We start from the raw sequence: 18205 nt of genomic DNA, 5'->3' as shown, positions 1-18205 counted from the left end.
CCTGAACTGTGACCCCCGGTGACCCGCCGAGGGTGGCTGGGGGGCTGATCGACCGTGGAAATAGGCTGGTGTACCGGGGCTGACGGCGCGGCGCGCACAGATGCTGACTCTTCTTTTGTCTTTTGCATTTCGTGGCCTGGATGGTCAGGGAATCTCTCTGCCTGCAGCCAGTAATCAATCCCATCGACCCGACGCACTCATTTAAACGGCCTCGCATCAATCATTATTTTCGCTGATATAAGAAAAGCTAGACATTATGCAATGGCAAACAACGATAGGCATTTTGCTTGTTAGACATGTAATTTAATCTGTATTTGAGATTATCAGTATGTTATTTTTTGTGAAATATGGGTTATATAACTAATTCCATGACGTATCTCGATAAAAGAATGCCTAGATAATTTTATGCATATTTTTTTTTAATTATATATTTTTTTGTAGGGAAATACGTAAATAACACATTATCAACGGTAGGAGGTTGTATTGTATCTTTTTAAATCAAATAAGAGGAATCATATAATGAACATGTTCTATGACTATGGTCCAAATGGACTTTAACAGCAGTTTTAAGAAATTGCCACTAGGTGGAGACAAAATACTTAGTCACAAAGATAACGAGGAATTCTTCGTTTTGGAAATTAATGTTTTTGAGAACACGCGTGCAGCAACTGTTTTATTCGGGGATCACTTAGGCGATATATTATATTTAAATAAACACTTTGTCGTAAATATATTGTATAGGTCTACACGATTCTTGTTTACATTTAGGGAGACTTGAAAAACACTGGTCTACTTTTAACTTGTAGGCCTAAGTGGTTACAATTTGTCCAAATAAGGTGTCAGTTCTGATCAGGGTTTTTCTTGAAGAGCATCGAGGTTCGGTATCCAAATATTAGCCTAACTCACCACTTGAGAGCACAACGGTCCGAGGTGGAAATTTCCATGTGTGCCGCAATACTAGACAAATGTAGATGTCGCAACGGTATAGCCTATTTCAAATCAACACTTTTTCCATGATTGCGTAAAATCTTCCTGTATTTTGCAACGAGTTGCCTCGCTAGCGCAATCGATTAACAGTCCGCGGATAGTCCTGTAAAAAGAAAGTTTAGCAGAGAAAATGTTTGAAATATCCAGTTTTATCTTTTATTACATTTATGGCATCGTACAGTTTGTGGTTTGTCCGCATTTAGATGCTTGCTATTCATAAATAAATAATGAATGGTAATAAAAAGAGGATTACAGAAGACAAAAAAACCACAGCGAACAACGTTTTCCTGCCCGGCGGAAATTGTGTGTGTATACGAATCATTACACATACAAGCCGTAGTTTTTGCAGCAACAGAAAGGTATACAGAAAGCTGTATGTAGACGTGAGGCACAGATCTAAGAAATGCCAATGATCAAATGTGCCAATTGAATGTACTTGAGCCGTAATTTATGCATTAATATGAAACTGGTAGCTTCTCTGCGCTGCATTTACACTAGTATTATACAAGTGCATTACGGCGCATTATAATCCCCTTTTAGTATGAGAATGATCAAAGTCTCTCCATTTCAGAAACAAGTTTACATGCTGTAAAAAGAATTATATAATGCTGTAACGTTTGGATGCACGTGTGCGCTGTCGGTTCCGCTACTATATTGTTAATAATAGTGTGAATGACGACGTAAACAAAAGTCATTCACAAAAAAATGTGCTTGTGAAACAAGTATTCCTGATCTGCAGAAGCGTTCATCCATTTTGATATATAAAAATAATTACCTTAATTTATAAATTGATACTTTTTTGACTCGTTCTTCATAACTTATATAAAACTATAAGTTTATAAAGAAGAACCATGCAAATAAGTTTTTAATGGTCAAAAACACTTTTAATAAAAACCTACCACAGGGACATCTGTCATTTACTATATACCTATTCGGGCATTCAAAAAAAGCAATCAATAGCACACAGCTGTTATACAGAAACTGTAAGGCTGGGTTTCACATGACAATCCAAAAATAAAGTCTCTTACAATTCTTTTGCAATAGAAAATAGATCTCTTGGAAAAAAATTAACTCTGACAAATTGATAAAGTGTTGTTGTGGGACGGCATTGCGAACTCCCAGTTCCATTCTTATTCTGTTTGGTTTAAATGGGAGTTATGGGAAAATTTACAGGTAGTAAGATCATTGTGTATGAGAGTTGGGACTCAAAGCACTCGGAGGACGGCGGACACGGACGGGGTACGCGCACTGTGCCTGCGTCCCATCCGGATGTGCCCAGTTCATCCTCTTCCTGTAGATATCCCACCAGCTATAACCTCGGGGACACCAGCGTGGAACGGTTGGATTTCCAGGCTTTCGCAGTTTCCCTGCAGGAAGCATAAGCAAAGGGGGCAGCACACGTTCATACACGGGTGGTTGGCAGGGTCCGGGGCTCCGCTAACGCCCCCACCATGCCCGGGAGCGGTGCGGCGGATTTTCAGTCCTATGGAGACACTCGCTCCCACCACCCCGGAGGTCTATCTGCCTGCACGCCCAGCCCAGAGTCGCTACTCTGCTTTATGGCAATAGATGTCCTTTAAGGCCTTGAGCTCCTCAATGAGAGTCTTGTTTTGGTTTTCCAGCACTGCCACCCGGTTCTCCAGACATTTAACGTACTCCTTCTTCTTCCTGCGGCACTCCCGCGCAGCCTCCCTACGAACAGACGCAGAAACGGCTCCCGTAAACGGCGGCGATCGGTGGACCACACACAAACAGCCTAGTTAATCTCTAAGTTAATCACCATACTCCAAGACAAAAAGCCTATCCTGTCAAAATGGACATTGTAAAACTTTATCAAGTAATAAATCAGTACAGATTAAATTGTTGAGTGATTTCAAGAAATATCAGCACCTCTCCCAAAGCACAGTGTGCAGGTCGCTATTATGTGTGTGTGTGTGTGTGTGTGTGTGTGTGTGTGTGTGTGTGTGTGACCAGCAAATGAGCCCACTACATAAATGCACCTGCAACCTGGGCAACGACACACCAATGTATTCTGCCAGGAGTTTTTCAATTGACACAGGCAGCCACAGAGAGTAAAACATTCTCACTACAAACAGGGTAAAAAAAGTTCGCTATGAAGGAGCATGTTAAAAAGTGTGTAATGTGGTTTACATGACACCTCTGTGGAGGGTAATACGAAGGTAGAGTGTGCAGGCACCGCCAGCCACAGCGCCCCCTACCTGTTCTTCATGAGACGGACCTCCCTTTTGCGTGTGGCCTCCTCAGTGTGCTGCGGCTGAGGGCTGTGTAGGGCGCCGGGAGAAGCGGCCATCACAACGTTCTGGGCTAGGCTGGAGACCGGCGTGCGGATCTGATAGGCTGGCATGTCCCCAGTGGCAGCTACGGGAAGTGCAGGAGAGCCAAGAGGCGGTCAGGATGCACAATGACGCAACCAAGGACCGTGAACTTCCACAAATGATAACTTTGTGTGGGCAAAAATTAAGAAAAGTCACAACCAAACACTACAGCCAGACACCTCGATCCCAACAAACGGTTTTTTCTTTATCTCACGATTTTCTTTAAGAACCAAGACAAGGTGCCTTTCAAATACCACCTGATGGAAGACAGCTTTTAAAAAATTCCATTGAAGACCGACTCTAGGATCTATAAAGTTTCCACTTGCTGAAATCTGAATATTTATATATAAATAAATATATAAAATATATAAAATAAAATATATTAAATATATGTCATTTCTTCTTTTTTTGCCTCTTTCCAAAGAAGTTAAAAAAAAGATATGAAACCAGGAAAGTTATTAAGAAACCAGGAGGAAGTCGAATGGTACAATGAGAACAGTACGTACTAGCACTGATCTTCATCAGCATTATAAAAACACCGCTTTCTTTTACGTGAAATATCTTTTGTTATAAATGTTTAGTTGCTCAGGGGAGAAGCAGGACCGCCGCCCTCCTCCTGACCTTGAGCCTGGCTCTGCGTTTGATACGTAAATAAAATAACTCTCAGGCACTGACACTGAAGGCCAATGACTAACACAGCAAAGCGCTGGATGGTCTCAGTGTTCATAATACAGACGAACCGAGAACGTACTAATAATCAATTACTCAATATTAATGAGCATAAATTAATTTTTAAAAACTGAGTTCACTCCTGTCTGACGTCAACCGCAAAGGAAAGCATCACAAGTCCCCAGATATCCCCCAGCGCTCCCTTAGTCAGCCATAAAAGGTCCCTTTGCGACTTTCAATAACCGTCTGCCTTAATTACGGTGCGAGCAAATGATTAAACTGGCAAGTCTCAGCCGCCAGAAGCGCGGCGCTGAATCGCGATTGACGTCAATATGCGTCTCGCTTGCTGTAAAGCACATGCGGTTCCTCGCTGGCGGCTCCTTCCAGGAAGCGCAGGCGGCTGGCAGGACGCAGCGCTGTACGGGCTGCCGGGCGGACCCGCTGAACCGGCTGATCGCAGCTCGCAGCCCCATTACGCGGAAAAGCGCCCTCCCCCTGCTATAATACTAAGGTTTCGCTCCGTGTTGCTCTACAATACAGAAATCGGTGGGGGAGAAACCTGCCCCAAAGCTTTTAAATCAACATTTTTTTTTCGTGCAGTTCTGAGTCTTTCTTCCACGTAAAAAAATCAACTTTTAAGAGTTAACGTCATTATAGTTCCAAGTGCTTTGCCGATTCCATTAAAAGTAATTTACCAGATTACGATTAACAATGAATCGAGAAGCATTACACATACAGTCGTTTTAATTGCTTTGTATAGTAACACACAATTGTGATTTTAAAAAACCGAGAGAACTGAAAAGTATAGAGAAACTCATCATACCTGCCTCAGTCTCATCACCAGTAACAGCCATGTTAGTGTTTAATAATCCAAGAGAAAGTCTCTACTGCCTTCCACTGGAAGTGGTCCCCAATTAACCACAGTATGCGTAGGACAACAATTAGGGGAATTGGCGTCACAATGACGCCACTCGCTCGCTAAGGTCAATAACAGTGCCGGCTCGCGGAGCCCTCCCACTCCTCCTGGCCCCGCCCCCTGTTTTGGCAGCTCGGCAGACGTGGGTCTGGAGGGGTGTGGTGCCTCTATCTTTAGATCTTTGACGCAATTTGGCTTCTACATTAGAGCTGCGCAGCAGACAGGAGAATATCCTACCTGTAAGGGTTACATTCATGCAACTAATATTACAAATTGGAGGTTTTCAGTTACATAGACATTTCCTGCTATTTGTGCTCCAGCTTTCAAAAACAACACTGTCCCTTGTCAAAGTGACAGTCAGCTGAGCACTAAAGTCATTATGCTAGAAAGCAACCATAACATGACAAAAACACACACACACACACACACACACACACACACACACACACACACACACACACACACACCTGACAGGAAATGCACCAGCAGTATTTGTAAAATGACACAATTCCATATAATCTCAGAACTGAATAGGACATTTTCTCTTGGTACTCAGTTTCATATGTGACACCCTGGTAACATACACTCGATACACTTAGCAATCCCGTAGTAAAAAGGATAAAAGCAGAAAAATCAGAGTCCGTTTTAAACTCAACCTTCTAACCATCTGCGCCAACCCAAGACAAAATGATCTGCCTCCAGGCCCTGAACCGAAATCTACTGCCAATATCATAATATTAATCAGTTTCCTCCAGGTATAATAAATGATTTCTGATTCCGATGACAGTCAGCACATATCCAGTAAGCGCCGCCAACGTCACATTATCTGAGACTCCATGAGGCAAGAGGCAGCTACAGAAATGACGTGGTCCTAGGTGAAGTCCAAGGTACGTATTTTGTAACTTTCGTTCTGATTCATCGATATGGGTGATATAGCAGTTTCCTAATTTAAATTAGGTACACAGCTTGGCATTAGCCTACAGCTCATTACTGTGCCATACTCTGCAACAGGATCCACGGTCCTTTCCTTCCATTGTTTAAAAGCCCAAAAGCAGTAAAGCAACAAACAATACCAAGCTAGCAACAACAGCTTAAAAAATACAACAACAATAATAATAATAATAATTAACACCTTATTGAAGTGTTTATCGCATATTCATATGTAGGGTGGTTGTTTTTTTAATTCTGTGTATGCGTATGATTATTAAATAACATAATATAATATGTCACTGAACAACGGGCCACATGCATGGCAGTGATCCCATAAGATAATAATGGAGCTGAAAAATTCCTAGCTATGACGCCTCCTCACCTACTGACGTCGTAGCCATAGCGACGTCACAGCACACGGCATTACTCACGCGTTTGTGGCGATTCGGGTGTAAACAAACCTACTGCACTGCCAGTCATATACCAGTACAGCACACACAGCTATGTACAGCAGATAATACTAAACAACTATGTTACTAGGTTATGTATTAACTACACTGTACTTGTGTTTATTGTTGTTTAGGCTACACCGTATAGCCTAGCTGTGTAGCAGGTTACGCCATCGAGGTTGGTGCACACTTTATGATGTGTGTAAAACAACAAATTCACTTAACGATGCATTTCTCAGAACATATTCCTGCCGTCAAGCAATGCATGAATGTATATTAAGATATTATATTATATGCTATCAACAAATGGCAGATCATGGTCAGTGGGACCTTCAGTTCAATAACCTGCTGGATGAATTTCAAGCTTAAAACCCAGTTCGTAACTGCAATGCCAATCAAAGAAATCCCACTAAGCAGCAGCATCTGGAGGACGACGTACTTGGGGCACCTGCCCCACAGGAGGGAGGGGCGCTGTTACCTTGCACGACGACCTGACTGCCCGGCACAAAGAGATGAGGGGTCCCGTCTCCTGCCTGAGCCGCATACTGCACTATTGTGGCGCCAGGTGGGGGCGCCGTTGAGTTGGACATGGTGAGGTTCTGCAGGCCTTGGAGCCCGTCGGTGCCTGGTCCAGCGATCTGGATCGCCCCTCCCTGAGTGATGGCGACTGCAGGAGAGAAACTAGACCGTCACTGTGAAGTCACAGGGTGTAGAGCTGCTGAAAATGACACTGTAACGATACCATGACCTCCGACACTAAAACTGGTTCCCACACAAAACATCCATCCATCCATCCATAAATTAGTCCATCCTTCCAGTACAGGGCCCTGTAGTGCTCCCCAAAACAATCCACATTTAAAAGCAAAAATCAACCGCTAACATATTCTTAAATCTAGATTTCTCAACAGCATGATTCTGCAGTGATACTGTGAAAACCCACGTCACTTCCTGCGGGACTCACTGTACTGTCCGGAGCTGGTCTGGTAGATGGAGGCCGCGGCCGGTACTTGGGGAGCACCGGGGGAAGCTCTGTCCTCCTCTGGATTCTCCTCGATCTTCGGGACGGCCGACGCGTCCGACGACAGATCATTGAGTATCCTCCTGCGAAGGGCGATACCCAAAATCCCAGGGCACGGTTACCGAGCCGCGGCGGGCCGGGACACGCGCTGTGCGGCGACCCGTGTACGCTTCCCGATGCTGCAGGAGGCGCAGGTCATGTGACCGGCTAGCCCTACCCAAAAGTGTGATGCGTAACACACCCAACCATTGCTCCGAAGAAGTAAAACTGAAACATCTTCTAAAGATGAGACGCTGTCAGATGTTTACACATGTGCAAATAGCGCACGGTGGGTGTACGACCTCGGCGGCTTACGATACGGTTGGAAAGTCCAACAGGTGCTACCAGCCACATCCTGTATCTGAAGCTGATCTCTGCACCTTACTGCGAGCTACCTTTGTGCACATGGGGTTTATGCGCTGACTGTCCAGCAAAGCTAGTAACTGTGCTACTGTTTGGCTTTCATTTTTTTTTTCCTGAACAAAGTATAATTCAGCTGTATCCTTTGTTTCCTTCACAGCCTCTCATCCTGCCTGTCTGGTCTCTGGCCTTTGGCTATGTAAATCTCATCTTCCTGACACCGACACCGGCCGGAATCAGAGCACTGCGCTATCACTGGAAATCTCCTTACCCCTGGCAGTGCATCTCTTCCCTGTACATTTACATTCTCTGGCAGAGGCTTTTGCCCAAAGTGATTTCCGAGTGAGACAAACGGCAGACCGCAGACATATGGCTGTCAGTGAATGCTCAGGTACGCAAGCAGTGTAAGCAGCAATGGGGTGAGAGCCACACAAACGAAGCAAGAACCTAACAAGACGATATTAAAACCAGCAAACGGAGTAGAACACTAAGAGCATCAGGGGAAAGCGGAGTGGCGTAATCTAGGACGATGTTCCCCAGCCCAGTCATTGAGGACCCCACAGACGGTCCATGTTTTTGCCCTGGACTGTCTAAGGGTCCCCAAGGAGCAGTTTGGGAAACACTAAGCTAGTAGATTCACTAAGACATCAATAGTACCATCTTTGCAAACAAGAACGCTTCCTATTGGACAGCAGCTGTTATCGAGTCCTGAAGATCTGCACCCTAGGGAAATACCCCTCTAAGCTTTCGACTTAGCGGCTGGACTTTGACATGCTCATCCTTCACCTAAACTTTGCAGCTCCCTCCTAACTGGCTTATTTCTCCCTACATCAAACTTCTCCAAGTCATGCGGACAGCGATGAAGATGTCAACTGCAACATAGATCGTAATTTCTGCCTTTCCCCTTCTGATGCCAAACTCAAGACCTTGATATACTAGGGAGTCCAGGACAGAACAGCAACATCCACCAGGTCTTGCCAAGCCCTAAACCACAACAAAAAACCCTCTCCTTATGTTCTTCATCATAGAATCATCTGTCACAGTACTGAAAGGTCAGAAATCATGATGTCATAGGTCTCCTGTCTACTGGACCATCTTCAAGCTCTACTCAACCCTAATACCTGTGACAACCCTCCTGCTCTCGGCCCTGAACCATTGACCATTCGAACTGCATTCTGAAGACCCCTAAATCCCGTACAGATTCATGCATATGAGCTTGGGAGCAGTTAAATACAACTTCAGTTGACTTTCTGTTGACTCCGTATCTCTGGAGACGTCCTTTGATTAATGTACTTCTCTGCACTGGCTAAACTGCCTTGGCAAAATCTCTCAAATAAATAAATACATAGTTTTCTTCACTATTTTCGGGTGACTTATATGCGTTTTAAGGCTGAGCTCGTCCCACCTATAAGACGGACGCCTTGTAAGAATCTCTCTCCTCTTCTGCGTGTCTGTCGCCACCTCTGCTGTCTCCCCATCCTCAGACGCCGCCACTGCAGCCACCTGTGCAGGAGAAACGTCGCAGCGGCTGCGGCGTGAGTCACGCCCGACGGGCTGGTGACCTGGTCATGACATCATCGTCGGGCACGCGACCCGAAACCCTCCTGAAGAGGGCGCTGAAGACGACAGAGCGAACCCAAGGTGTGAAGGTTAAACTGATGAGCTTAGAGACAAATCCCTTCCAATCCGATCAAGGTTCTCATCGCTGTTTTGACCCACACAGGTAAGGCTTCTGCAGGCCCTGAAAGCTGTGGATGGGCTTCGCGTCAGGTGGGAGACTAAAGAATGCCATACCTGCATGCTCTGGATGTGGGGGGACTGTATGACAGAAGCCTGGGGGGCCTGGATGACACCCTGGACGTGCAGTGTCTGTCCGCCCGACAGTTGCAACACAGTGACGGCAGAGGGCGCTCCTGTTCCTCCTTCCCCACCTACAGTGGTCTTCAGATAAAGACTGTCGTTATTACCAATGGCAACTTCGGCCACCAATCCAAGCAGGATCAGGGAGGAACAGTGGGAAATGCCGACAGATTTTTAACCTGGAACTGTTTCAATGCAAGACGCCAATGCTACCCAACAAGACCCCATGCCATTCTATTAGTCATTAATTACCCAAACTTGATACACATAATCACCTATACTGCCAAAATTTCACCCGAAGAAGGTACCCTAATTAAAGACACAAATCAGTGCTCTGCTGAAGAACAGAATCCTCCATATTAATTTCATGCCAAGTTCTACAAATCTGGACCTCGATTCCAAATCCAGGCCGTGTTTTCAGTTCTCCCAGCCAGTTAGTTTAATAATTCCTGATTCTGATTGGCCAGATGCTTCACACCTGGTTCACAAGTAGAGCAAGGCTGGAAAACCAGCAGTGCCCTGACCTTTAGGAGCCCTGTTCTAGACCATACCCATAATCTACCATCTTAAAGCTGAAAACACGTCAGATAATATTTACAGATCTGTGAAAATTATACAAAGACTGCAGTGAAGATGTGATTCAGGCAAGGTGAGAATGACTGCCAATATATAAGTTTTACATTTAAAATTACGGAGCACCACTCCCACAAAACAGACATCCTATGTGTAATATCTACACAACTGCAGATAGAAAGCAATACATGGATCTCCAGTTGAACTTTTTCCCCGTGCACACAAACAGCACATGAAAGGGGCCCTTGGAATCATCCTAACCCACTCAACTCTCCCCCCCCCCCCCCCCCCTTTACGGCACCCCCTGTTCATGGAATATAACCCACAATCCGTATTGTCATTCTGCTCCAGTTAAGAAAAGGGAATAAGGTTTATTTTGATATGCATTCTGAGGCTATAAAGGGGACTGGAACCAACAGCCACCTGGCCAAGGCGACTGACGGAAAGGCCTCCTGCTTCGACCCCACGTGGCCCTGGACCCTTTACCTGTGCCAGCGAGGACAAGCCGGACTCATTCTTAATCCGAATCACTTCTCTGTCAGACAAAGAGTCGTTCGCACTTGCATCCTGCTGAGAGGCAACCATGGTTTCCATGGCCTTCCGTCTGGAAAGAGCACAGAAAACACACACGTCGCTAATTGCTTTCGCTCCCCCCCCCTCACCAGGAGGAACAGCGCACAGGTCAAATTCTCACCCGCATCGAATGTCCATACATACATTCATAATTCTGGCAACTTCTTTAAGGGATCTCAGGCCGGGTCCTGGAGGAATAGTGAGCGGCCTGCTGTTCACGACACTGAACGAGCGCTTCATAGCAATAAAAGGATACGCCTGGCATTCTAAGACACAAACACTATCAGTAAAACATAACTAGATTCTTGTACTTCAAATGTGCAGCTTCATTTTCACTGGATTCAGTCCATTTTAGTCTCTCATCTAATTGCACCTACTAGCATTCACTTTAATTGCTTTAGGCATTTAATTGATATCAAGCAATTAATCACAAACATAACTAACATTGAATTTTAAAAACCGAAAATATGGGATATTATTTCTTTTATAACCAAATACAAGTGTTTTGTAATTTGAAACAAAGTTGAGCATAACTATCAGGTCCAGAAAGCAAAAATCCAGACCAGGATTTTCTTTCAACCAACCAGTTGAGTATAAAGAGTCACAGTCTCAGAGCGCTCAGCTGGTTGGTTGAAACAAAATCACGGTCTGGATTTTTACTTTCTGGACCTGAAATTTACGTCTGCCTAATTAACCCTGAAACCAGTGTGTAAAAAAAAAAAAAAAAAAAACTAAACTAAAAAATCACTTAAGCATAACTGCTGAACGGATTTTGTGATGTTGGCATGTATTTTTATATGTACAAAGTAAAATTTAATAAATAGCCAAAACTGAAAGATACATTCATGCACTGGCTCACATTCCACTTATAAGCAATACAGACATGACACACGAGTCAAGAGCAGCAAAGATAAATGATTAAATCCCCCACATTCACTGTTTCAGCTTGGACATTTTTATTTGCGTAGAAGGTTACAGCACAAACACAAAGGAAAAACGGCAAAACTTCACTCCATTTCTTTACATTTTTGTAAGTGCATTATAAGGAAAACTGTTTTTATTATGATTTCAGGGAGGGGAAATATGAAAAGGATGATATATAACCAACACACATAAGATGTAACGTTAAATTCACCTCTTTGTCTGGTGCAAATTGATACATAGTATAAGGTTAAAAGTGAAAAAAAAACTTGGAATGATCACCTGGAAATACTCAAGGTGAATGATGTAATGAGACGTAGGTCATTGTTTCCGTTTTGCTCATTCGTTGTATGACACTACATTAAACGTCATTGAGGAGACTGAAAGGTCATTTGCCTTGTGAGTATATCAATAAAAAGTTCTTTGAACAGGCAAAAAGAAATAAGATCTTAGGCACAGTACGAATGTGCAAGCAGATGTGAGCCATACAATGAAAACGGGTAGGCCTGCAAATTAGCTTTTTTTATTTTTAAAGTTTGATATTATGTCAGTCCAACGGTTAATACCGCTAAAGATTAAGTAACATTCATAAGACAGTAGAAAGCAGCCAAGATATGTTCAATAACTTACAAATTTTAAACAAGATGTTGACTTAAATCGGAGACTTTCAGAATTTTTTTAAAAATTATTATTAAGGGTTGTGATCTCCCGCAATTTTTTTAATGCACATAATTAAAATTGTATCACTTAAGTTTCTAAATTGTAAATCACAAATGCTCAAAAATATTCAAAAGCCCCATACATTTCAAAATAAATACATGTTTTGTTGACGTTAACAGCAATTCCAATGATAAAAACATCGACGTATAATTAAGATAAAACTTAAAAGAGAAATAACCCAAGAAGAAAATGTTTAAATTCTTTTGTAGCTTTTTGCTCCAGTTGATCGTTTTAAAGGTACAAGCAAGACTGGGGAGTTTAATCCTGCGTTTTCTCTCACGTAAGGGTCCGACATGCGGCGACTTGCCACGAAATATCAGGAGGGGGGGTTGTGTGTGAAAACCAGCCTGACTACATGAAAAAGTATAACGCCAGCCACAGGGCGTTGTCGATTTCGGAGTAAAGGGGGGGGACGCGTTTGTGCGCCATTTCTAGAACCTTCTAAACAACTGACGCCATTTTAAATGACAATTTTTAAAAAGTCGGCTTTCTAAAACTTCACTAATTAGGGTTATAACATTAAGGCACGCTGCGCTACTCCACCTAATAGGAACCCCTTTTCTGTAGATGGTCTCGTTAATTATTAAATAATCGACACGATCCCGATCCGTCTACTTGTTTTGACTGTCCGTCCTGCTAGAAACTTTTTTAACACGGAAATGTTGAAGCAAGACCAACTTTGATTTACATGTAGGCTATTCAAATTACATGAAAGAAACTTTACATGGGTGCAGATGTACTGTATTTAATACGCAACTAAATACTTTAATAATAAAAATCTGGAATTTGATACGATTACGTCTGAAATCGTGCGATATCAAGTTATGGTTTAATACAGCCCTGCACACATCAATGCATATGACCGTCCGCCGCCTGTTACTCTCATTTTAACAGACTAGCACTGTGTAGTTTCAGCAAACCCTGGTTAGCGGTAGTTTGGTACACCGATCCCGGGTCCCTGGTGCCCCATCCCGGCGTCGCCGGTGATCCTCGCAACACAGCCGCTCCAACCACTTCTAACAGCCACCGAATCGTTAAAAAAAACTCAAGCCCCTCTCTTCCAACACCCCCTGCAGCGATCCATGCCGCATCACAGATTAGCCGATATTATTAGCGATCGCTATAATTATAGCGGATCGAGTCGCAATGTTACAAAATCGTAATGTTACAACCACAGAACCGCGGACGGAAACTGCAAATAAACTGCAGCAGGCGCGCAATCTGTCGCGGAGCAAAAGTGCCGCTTGCCTTTTTTTAAAACTCCCTAAAAGTCCTCATATTTCCTGTTGATTTCAAACAGTGGGCAAACAGAGTGTTTAAAATGCGTAATTAATGCGAATACCTAATTATTATATGACGAAAGTTATTATAAGCTACAGTGTCTGGGGTTTATTCCAAGGGGTGGTGCGAATGTATAAAATAATTATTCTTGCATTGCATTATTGTTAACCTAGCCAGCTACCCTGTAAAGCTACAAATCTAATTACTTATCTTTAGCGACAGCTAATAAGCACCAAGTTGTGAAATAATGCTTAAAGCACATTATGCAAGGAGTCGGTTTGAAGCACCCGACAATAAATCTATTTATTAAATTCACTGCTGACAGTTGTTATTTGACCAGCTAAACGTTTTATCCCGCTATTAATAATTTGTCATCCAGTTAATCGGCTAAATATATTGGTCAGATCTGATAGGCCAGTCGCCACTAGAGAGCTTTCCCGTGTTTTCTCTGTATTTCCCCCCTTAAGAGCGTCTCTCTTGTTCTCGGGAATGAGCGCAATAACTTACCGAGGTTTTTTTACGTAGTGGGGCTCGTCACTGATTACGGTAGGGGTGGATGGCCCGATCCGCTGCACACGTAGTCCCCACGTCAGCTCTGATGATGGCGTCTAAAAATGTCGGCGAGCTTCTCCCGCGGCTCTGCCTAACATAGCGCTCCGCCGGGCAAACGTCCCACACCGGGGCGGGGCTCCCACGGCGGCCGCTTTAAAACGCATCGCAAGGGACTTCGAAACCGCAGCATCGAATCGGTAGTACCAACACTAAAGCAAGTATTTCCATTTGCTATACGCATGGTTAGAAAATACCATTACAACTGAATAGGTTGGTATGTACTTTCTCAGATTTTTTTTCCTTTTGTAGTTTTCGGTTTCCCTGGGTTACAGCTGGCTTTTACGCATTTTTAAAGGTACTTTCGTCGTTTAACTATAACTAAGATCGGGTAAAAGATAGACTAAAATATAAGGACGACCGCAAGCGACAGTTGATTTAAAAGGCAGCGCCGTGACCCCATGAAAGCCTTTCACTTTCAGTGTACGGTTGGTGTTAGTGGAATTGCGATGTCATTTAACGGAATGCATATAAATTCACCTGCCAACTCCTCTCAATAACGTGGCAGTATTCTCAGTATAGCAACATTGCCATCTGCTTTTTAAAGATCAACGTAAAATAGTGCTAGTTCCCAGTTCGTACAGGTGACGGTGTGGTGATCTTCCTGGAACAAGTCATCCAGCCTTGCTTGTCAGCTGTACCATCCAGAAGACGGCGATTTTTCACATGGCAGCAGCAGATGTGTAATAAATCCTATGACACACCTCAATATGCACTTTGTTCACATTACTTTGTAGGATTCAGTATGCGGGTTTGCCTGTGACCGTCTTCATTTGCCTACAGCGGACAGTCGCAGGGCCCCAACGTGGGTACATGTCTCAGTAAGACCAGCTAGGCATGTACAGTGGTCTGAGGAAACCTCACCAGTGGAGCTGATGATAGCCTAAGCCTGCAGAGTAATCGTTGAGGCACCGTGAGTGCATGACCTGTTGCACAACAGAAATGTAATCAATGACAAATCATGTAATAATGAATTAGAGGTGAGTAACATCAGGGACCCTCTATGCAAACCTAAAAGGTATTTTTATGCACACGCTGTGGAATTAACATGTGAAATCACGTTTCCACCCATTTCAACTGGACATGGCCAAATACTAAACATATCTGCCCATTGCAAGTTAAAAATGCATTTTTAAAAGATAAAAAAACAAGATTCTTGCAAATGTTTTTTTAATTAATAACAAGACTGATAAAACCAACTACTTACGACTCAATTAAATAATCACGTTGCAGAATGTTTTTTGAAAGTTCTGTATTTTGTTTGGTTTAATAATTGGGCCAAAAAGCGGAGTGGCACCTTACCTTCGCAAGTATGACTGTGCTGTATCAATTTGCCGGTTTGTGAATGAGCAGATCTTGCACCCAGCCACTGCTAGGGATGTATAACATTAAACTGATGTAAAGGGTATGCACCCACTTTAAAAACGTGATAAATTACAATGTCCGAGTATGTGAGTGGAGGTAGTGCATCGGGGTATGTAATCCAATCTTGGGTTGCCAAGTCATACGGATCTATGTTAGTTATGGTTAACAGTCTGTCCAAATACCGTTGCTTGGCATCAGGATTTAATTTCTCCCGGTAGGGTACCTTTTCTTTACCCTTCCTCTTCTCCATTACTATTCCACCAGATCTGTTTTATACCAATATTTAGCAAAAAAAAAAAAAAAAACGGGTTTGCGGTTAACCACCGTAGCAAGCACACTTTAACAAAGAGCGCTCCTCACATGAGGGTGCTCCAGTCCCAACTTCTAACAGGGCGTGACGTGACGTACGGCGTGACGTATATACATTTTCTATATGTGTAAAATGATTTTACCTTTACATTTACTCTTATTCAAATATTAAACACATTCAAGCTTCATGTTTCTATTTAGTTTGCCATTTGGTCCGGAAATCCATGAATTTCATTGATATATACGATTATCTATTTCACTGGATATCTGCTAAGGCAGATTAATCTTTGGCCTTCAAAGCCCGGGTTTTCAGCTTTCACGTCCGTATCTATTGCCACAAAATAGTTCGTAGTTCAAGAAATATTAATGATGTAGTTGCGGTTTACACACCATGCACTAATAACACCGCAATTAAACCCTTTGTCAATTAGAACCGAATATGGGTTAACTTAAAATATAATATTTATATTATATTGTAACAGTTGCAATTGAATGACTAAAGAGTCAAAAATAATTAAGTGTTACCTGCATGTTTAAGTCTGCATTTTGTTTGTCTTTTTTCCTCGCCGTCTCGCCCTTGTAGGGTATGTCTGAGCGTGTTTATGGTGACCTCTAGTGGTATGTCTGGAACCTTTTTTTTTAACTAACTATAGTGGAGCTAATGAGAACAATAACAATATAATTAGTTCATTTGAAATTATGCTTCACATCACCTATACATCAATAGCATAGTAATAATTGTGATATTTACGCCAATCTTGACATAGTTAAACATTGTAAGAGAATCAGATGATCTGCATGTCCAATATGCATGTATCCATTCAAAATGTATCCAGTATCTCGGGTTTGTCGGGTATGAAAATCACCCAATTTGGGTCAGAGAAATTTCAGTTTTCTTAACTATTTTGTTAGATGCTGACAGATGCAATTTCCACCAGATGTTTTAAAGGGCTTCTCTTGTGCTCTGTTTTGATAACGTCGTGGCTAGATAGCTAGTGGAACACACTGTACTGGCGAACCAAAATATGTCCTTCTATTTCATATTTTCAAAGCTTGTAAAGCCAGGTGTTACTGTAAGCTACAATGGACTTTCATTTTAAGGATATCCATATTTGGTAAGCAACTTAATTGAAATAATAAACGAACGTTTATTTGAGCGAGCAGCAGAGTATGACAGAACGGCGCTCTGTGATAACCTGTCTGCATCACTAATGGTCCACAAAGCTAACTACTAAACGTTACGTTTCGATAACGTTCCGCTTGCGATCCAGTTCGTATAATCAGCTACTTATCTGGGAAATTTGGATAGCCAATACCATGACGCACACAACCGCTGCAGTTTTGATTGCTGATGATTATGATGACAATTGATTTTTTTCCCCCTCTATGACAATAAATAAGATGATAGGGTCACAAATGGATTTGCTGTGAGATAGTTTAGTCATTTTGATTAAAAGCAACAGCTGGAAAACACAAAAACGGCAGCAGTCAGTTCGGCCATGGTGGGTATAGCTGAGTGATTATTGCCATGTGTGGTGCATGGACCCAGACTGCGACCCTGGGTCACTCTACCCCCTTGTGACATATGGACCCAGACTGCGACCCTGGGTCACTCTACCCCCTTGTGACATCAAACGCGTGCCAGAGTCTTGGGAGACATTTTTCAGATGCCACCTGCTCTGCTGGCAGTAACGTCCTGGATCTGACAGAGCGGACAGCTGATCCATAGCCGCCTTAATCAAATTCTCTGCTAAATATCTCAAGTACTGAGTTTTTCCCTCCTAAAGAATGAAAGGGATCGAGACGTGTTCACGCTCACTTATTCTCAAATGTCCTTCCCCTCAAAATGCCAGGAACGGCGCAGTGATCGCAACCGGATGTAGTGCCAGTCATTATCTTATTGGAAATCATGCTTCCCAGAGTACGCTTGTTCTCTTTCCTGTTTGCAGCTATAGGTAATAATAATAATAATTAATAAATTTTATTTCTAGTGCCTTTTAAAACACTCAATAACCCCATACAATTACATTAAGCAACAGTCACGGTATAAAATAAATTAAAATAAAACACAAGATTGAATTAATATATTATACAGAATAAGAAAGCTTAAAAAAAGCACGTGTGGGTAAAATTCCTACAGAGAAGGTAATGCACAGCGAGGGACTAATACCACCATCCGCTCGCTGGTTTGTGTCGGATAGAACGGCATGAAGTTTCCTCAGACGGACAAAAACAAGTGAAACAAAGTTTTCTTTTAACTGGTTCCTTTTATTTTGCAGGTTTAATTTGT

General features: G+C 42.8%; 1 protein-coding gene across 3 annotated transcripts; it reads right to left on the bottom strand.

Moving 5' to 3' along the window:
* Positions 1 to 1120: 1120 nt before the first annotated feature.
* Positions 1121 to 15206, bottom strand: LOC125740263 (cAMP-responsive element modulator-like). Of its 3 annotated transcripts, XM_049011177.1 has the most exons (8): positions 14140 to 15206; positions 10624 to 10741; positions 9499 to 9645; positions 9110 to 9207; positions 7249 to 7388; positions 6766 to 6954; positions 3207 to 3366; positions 1121 to 2679 (listed from the first exon to the last, which is right to left on the bottom strand). In XM_049011177.1, the coding sequence occupies exons 2-8, from the start codon at positions 10729 to 10731 to the stop codon at positions 2535 to 2537; spliced, it is 987 nt and encodes a 328-aa protein (XP_048867134.1). In that variant the 5' UTR covers positions 10732 to 10741; positions 14140 to 15206; the 3' UTR covers positions 1121 to 2534. The 3 variants fall into 3 exon arrangements, with proteins under 3 accessions (XP_048867134.1, XP_048867136.1, XP_048867135.1); XM_049011179.1 differs by lacking the exons at positions 6766 to 6954; positions 7249 to 7388; positions 9110 to 9207; ... (1 more) ...; positions 10624 to 10741; positions 14140 to 15206 and adding an exon at positions 4820 to 5283; XM_049011178.1 differs by lacking the exons at positions 6766 to 6954; positions 7249 to 7388; positions 9110 to 9207; ... (1 more) ...; positions 10624 to 10741; positions 14140 to 15206 and adding an exon at positions 4816 to 5272.
* Between the last annotated feature and the right edge of the window lie 2999 nt (positions 15207 to 18205).

The sequence above is a fragment of the Brienomyrus brachyistius genome, chromosome 4, assembly GCF_023856365.1.
Source record: "Brienomyrus brachyistius isolate T26 chromosome 4, BBRACH_0.4, whole genome shotgun sequence".
NCBI classification, from domain to species: Eukaryota; Metazoa; Chordata; class Actinopteri; order Osteoglossiformes; family Mormyridae; genus Brienomyrus; species Brienomyrus brachyistius.
This window is presented reverse-complemented; position numbering and strand designations above follow the sequence as displayed.

Bases quoted from the DNA above. Each gene is read 5' to 3' on its own strand.
- LOC125740263 (XM_049011177.1), bottom strand. From the start codon at position 10,731: ATGGAAACCATGGTTGCCTCTCAGCAGGATGCAAGTGCGAACGACTCT. The intron at 7,389-9,109 runs GTGGGACGAGCT...CGCCCTTCGCAG, and splicing joins ACAAGGCGTCCGTCTTATAG to GAGGATACTCAATGATCTGT. The intron at 2,680-3,206 runs GTAGGGGGCGCT...GTCTGTTCGTAG, and splicing joins GTCCGTCTCATGAAGAACAG to GGAGGCTGCGCGGGAGTGCC.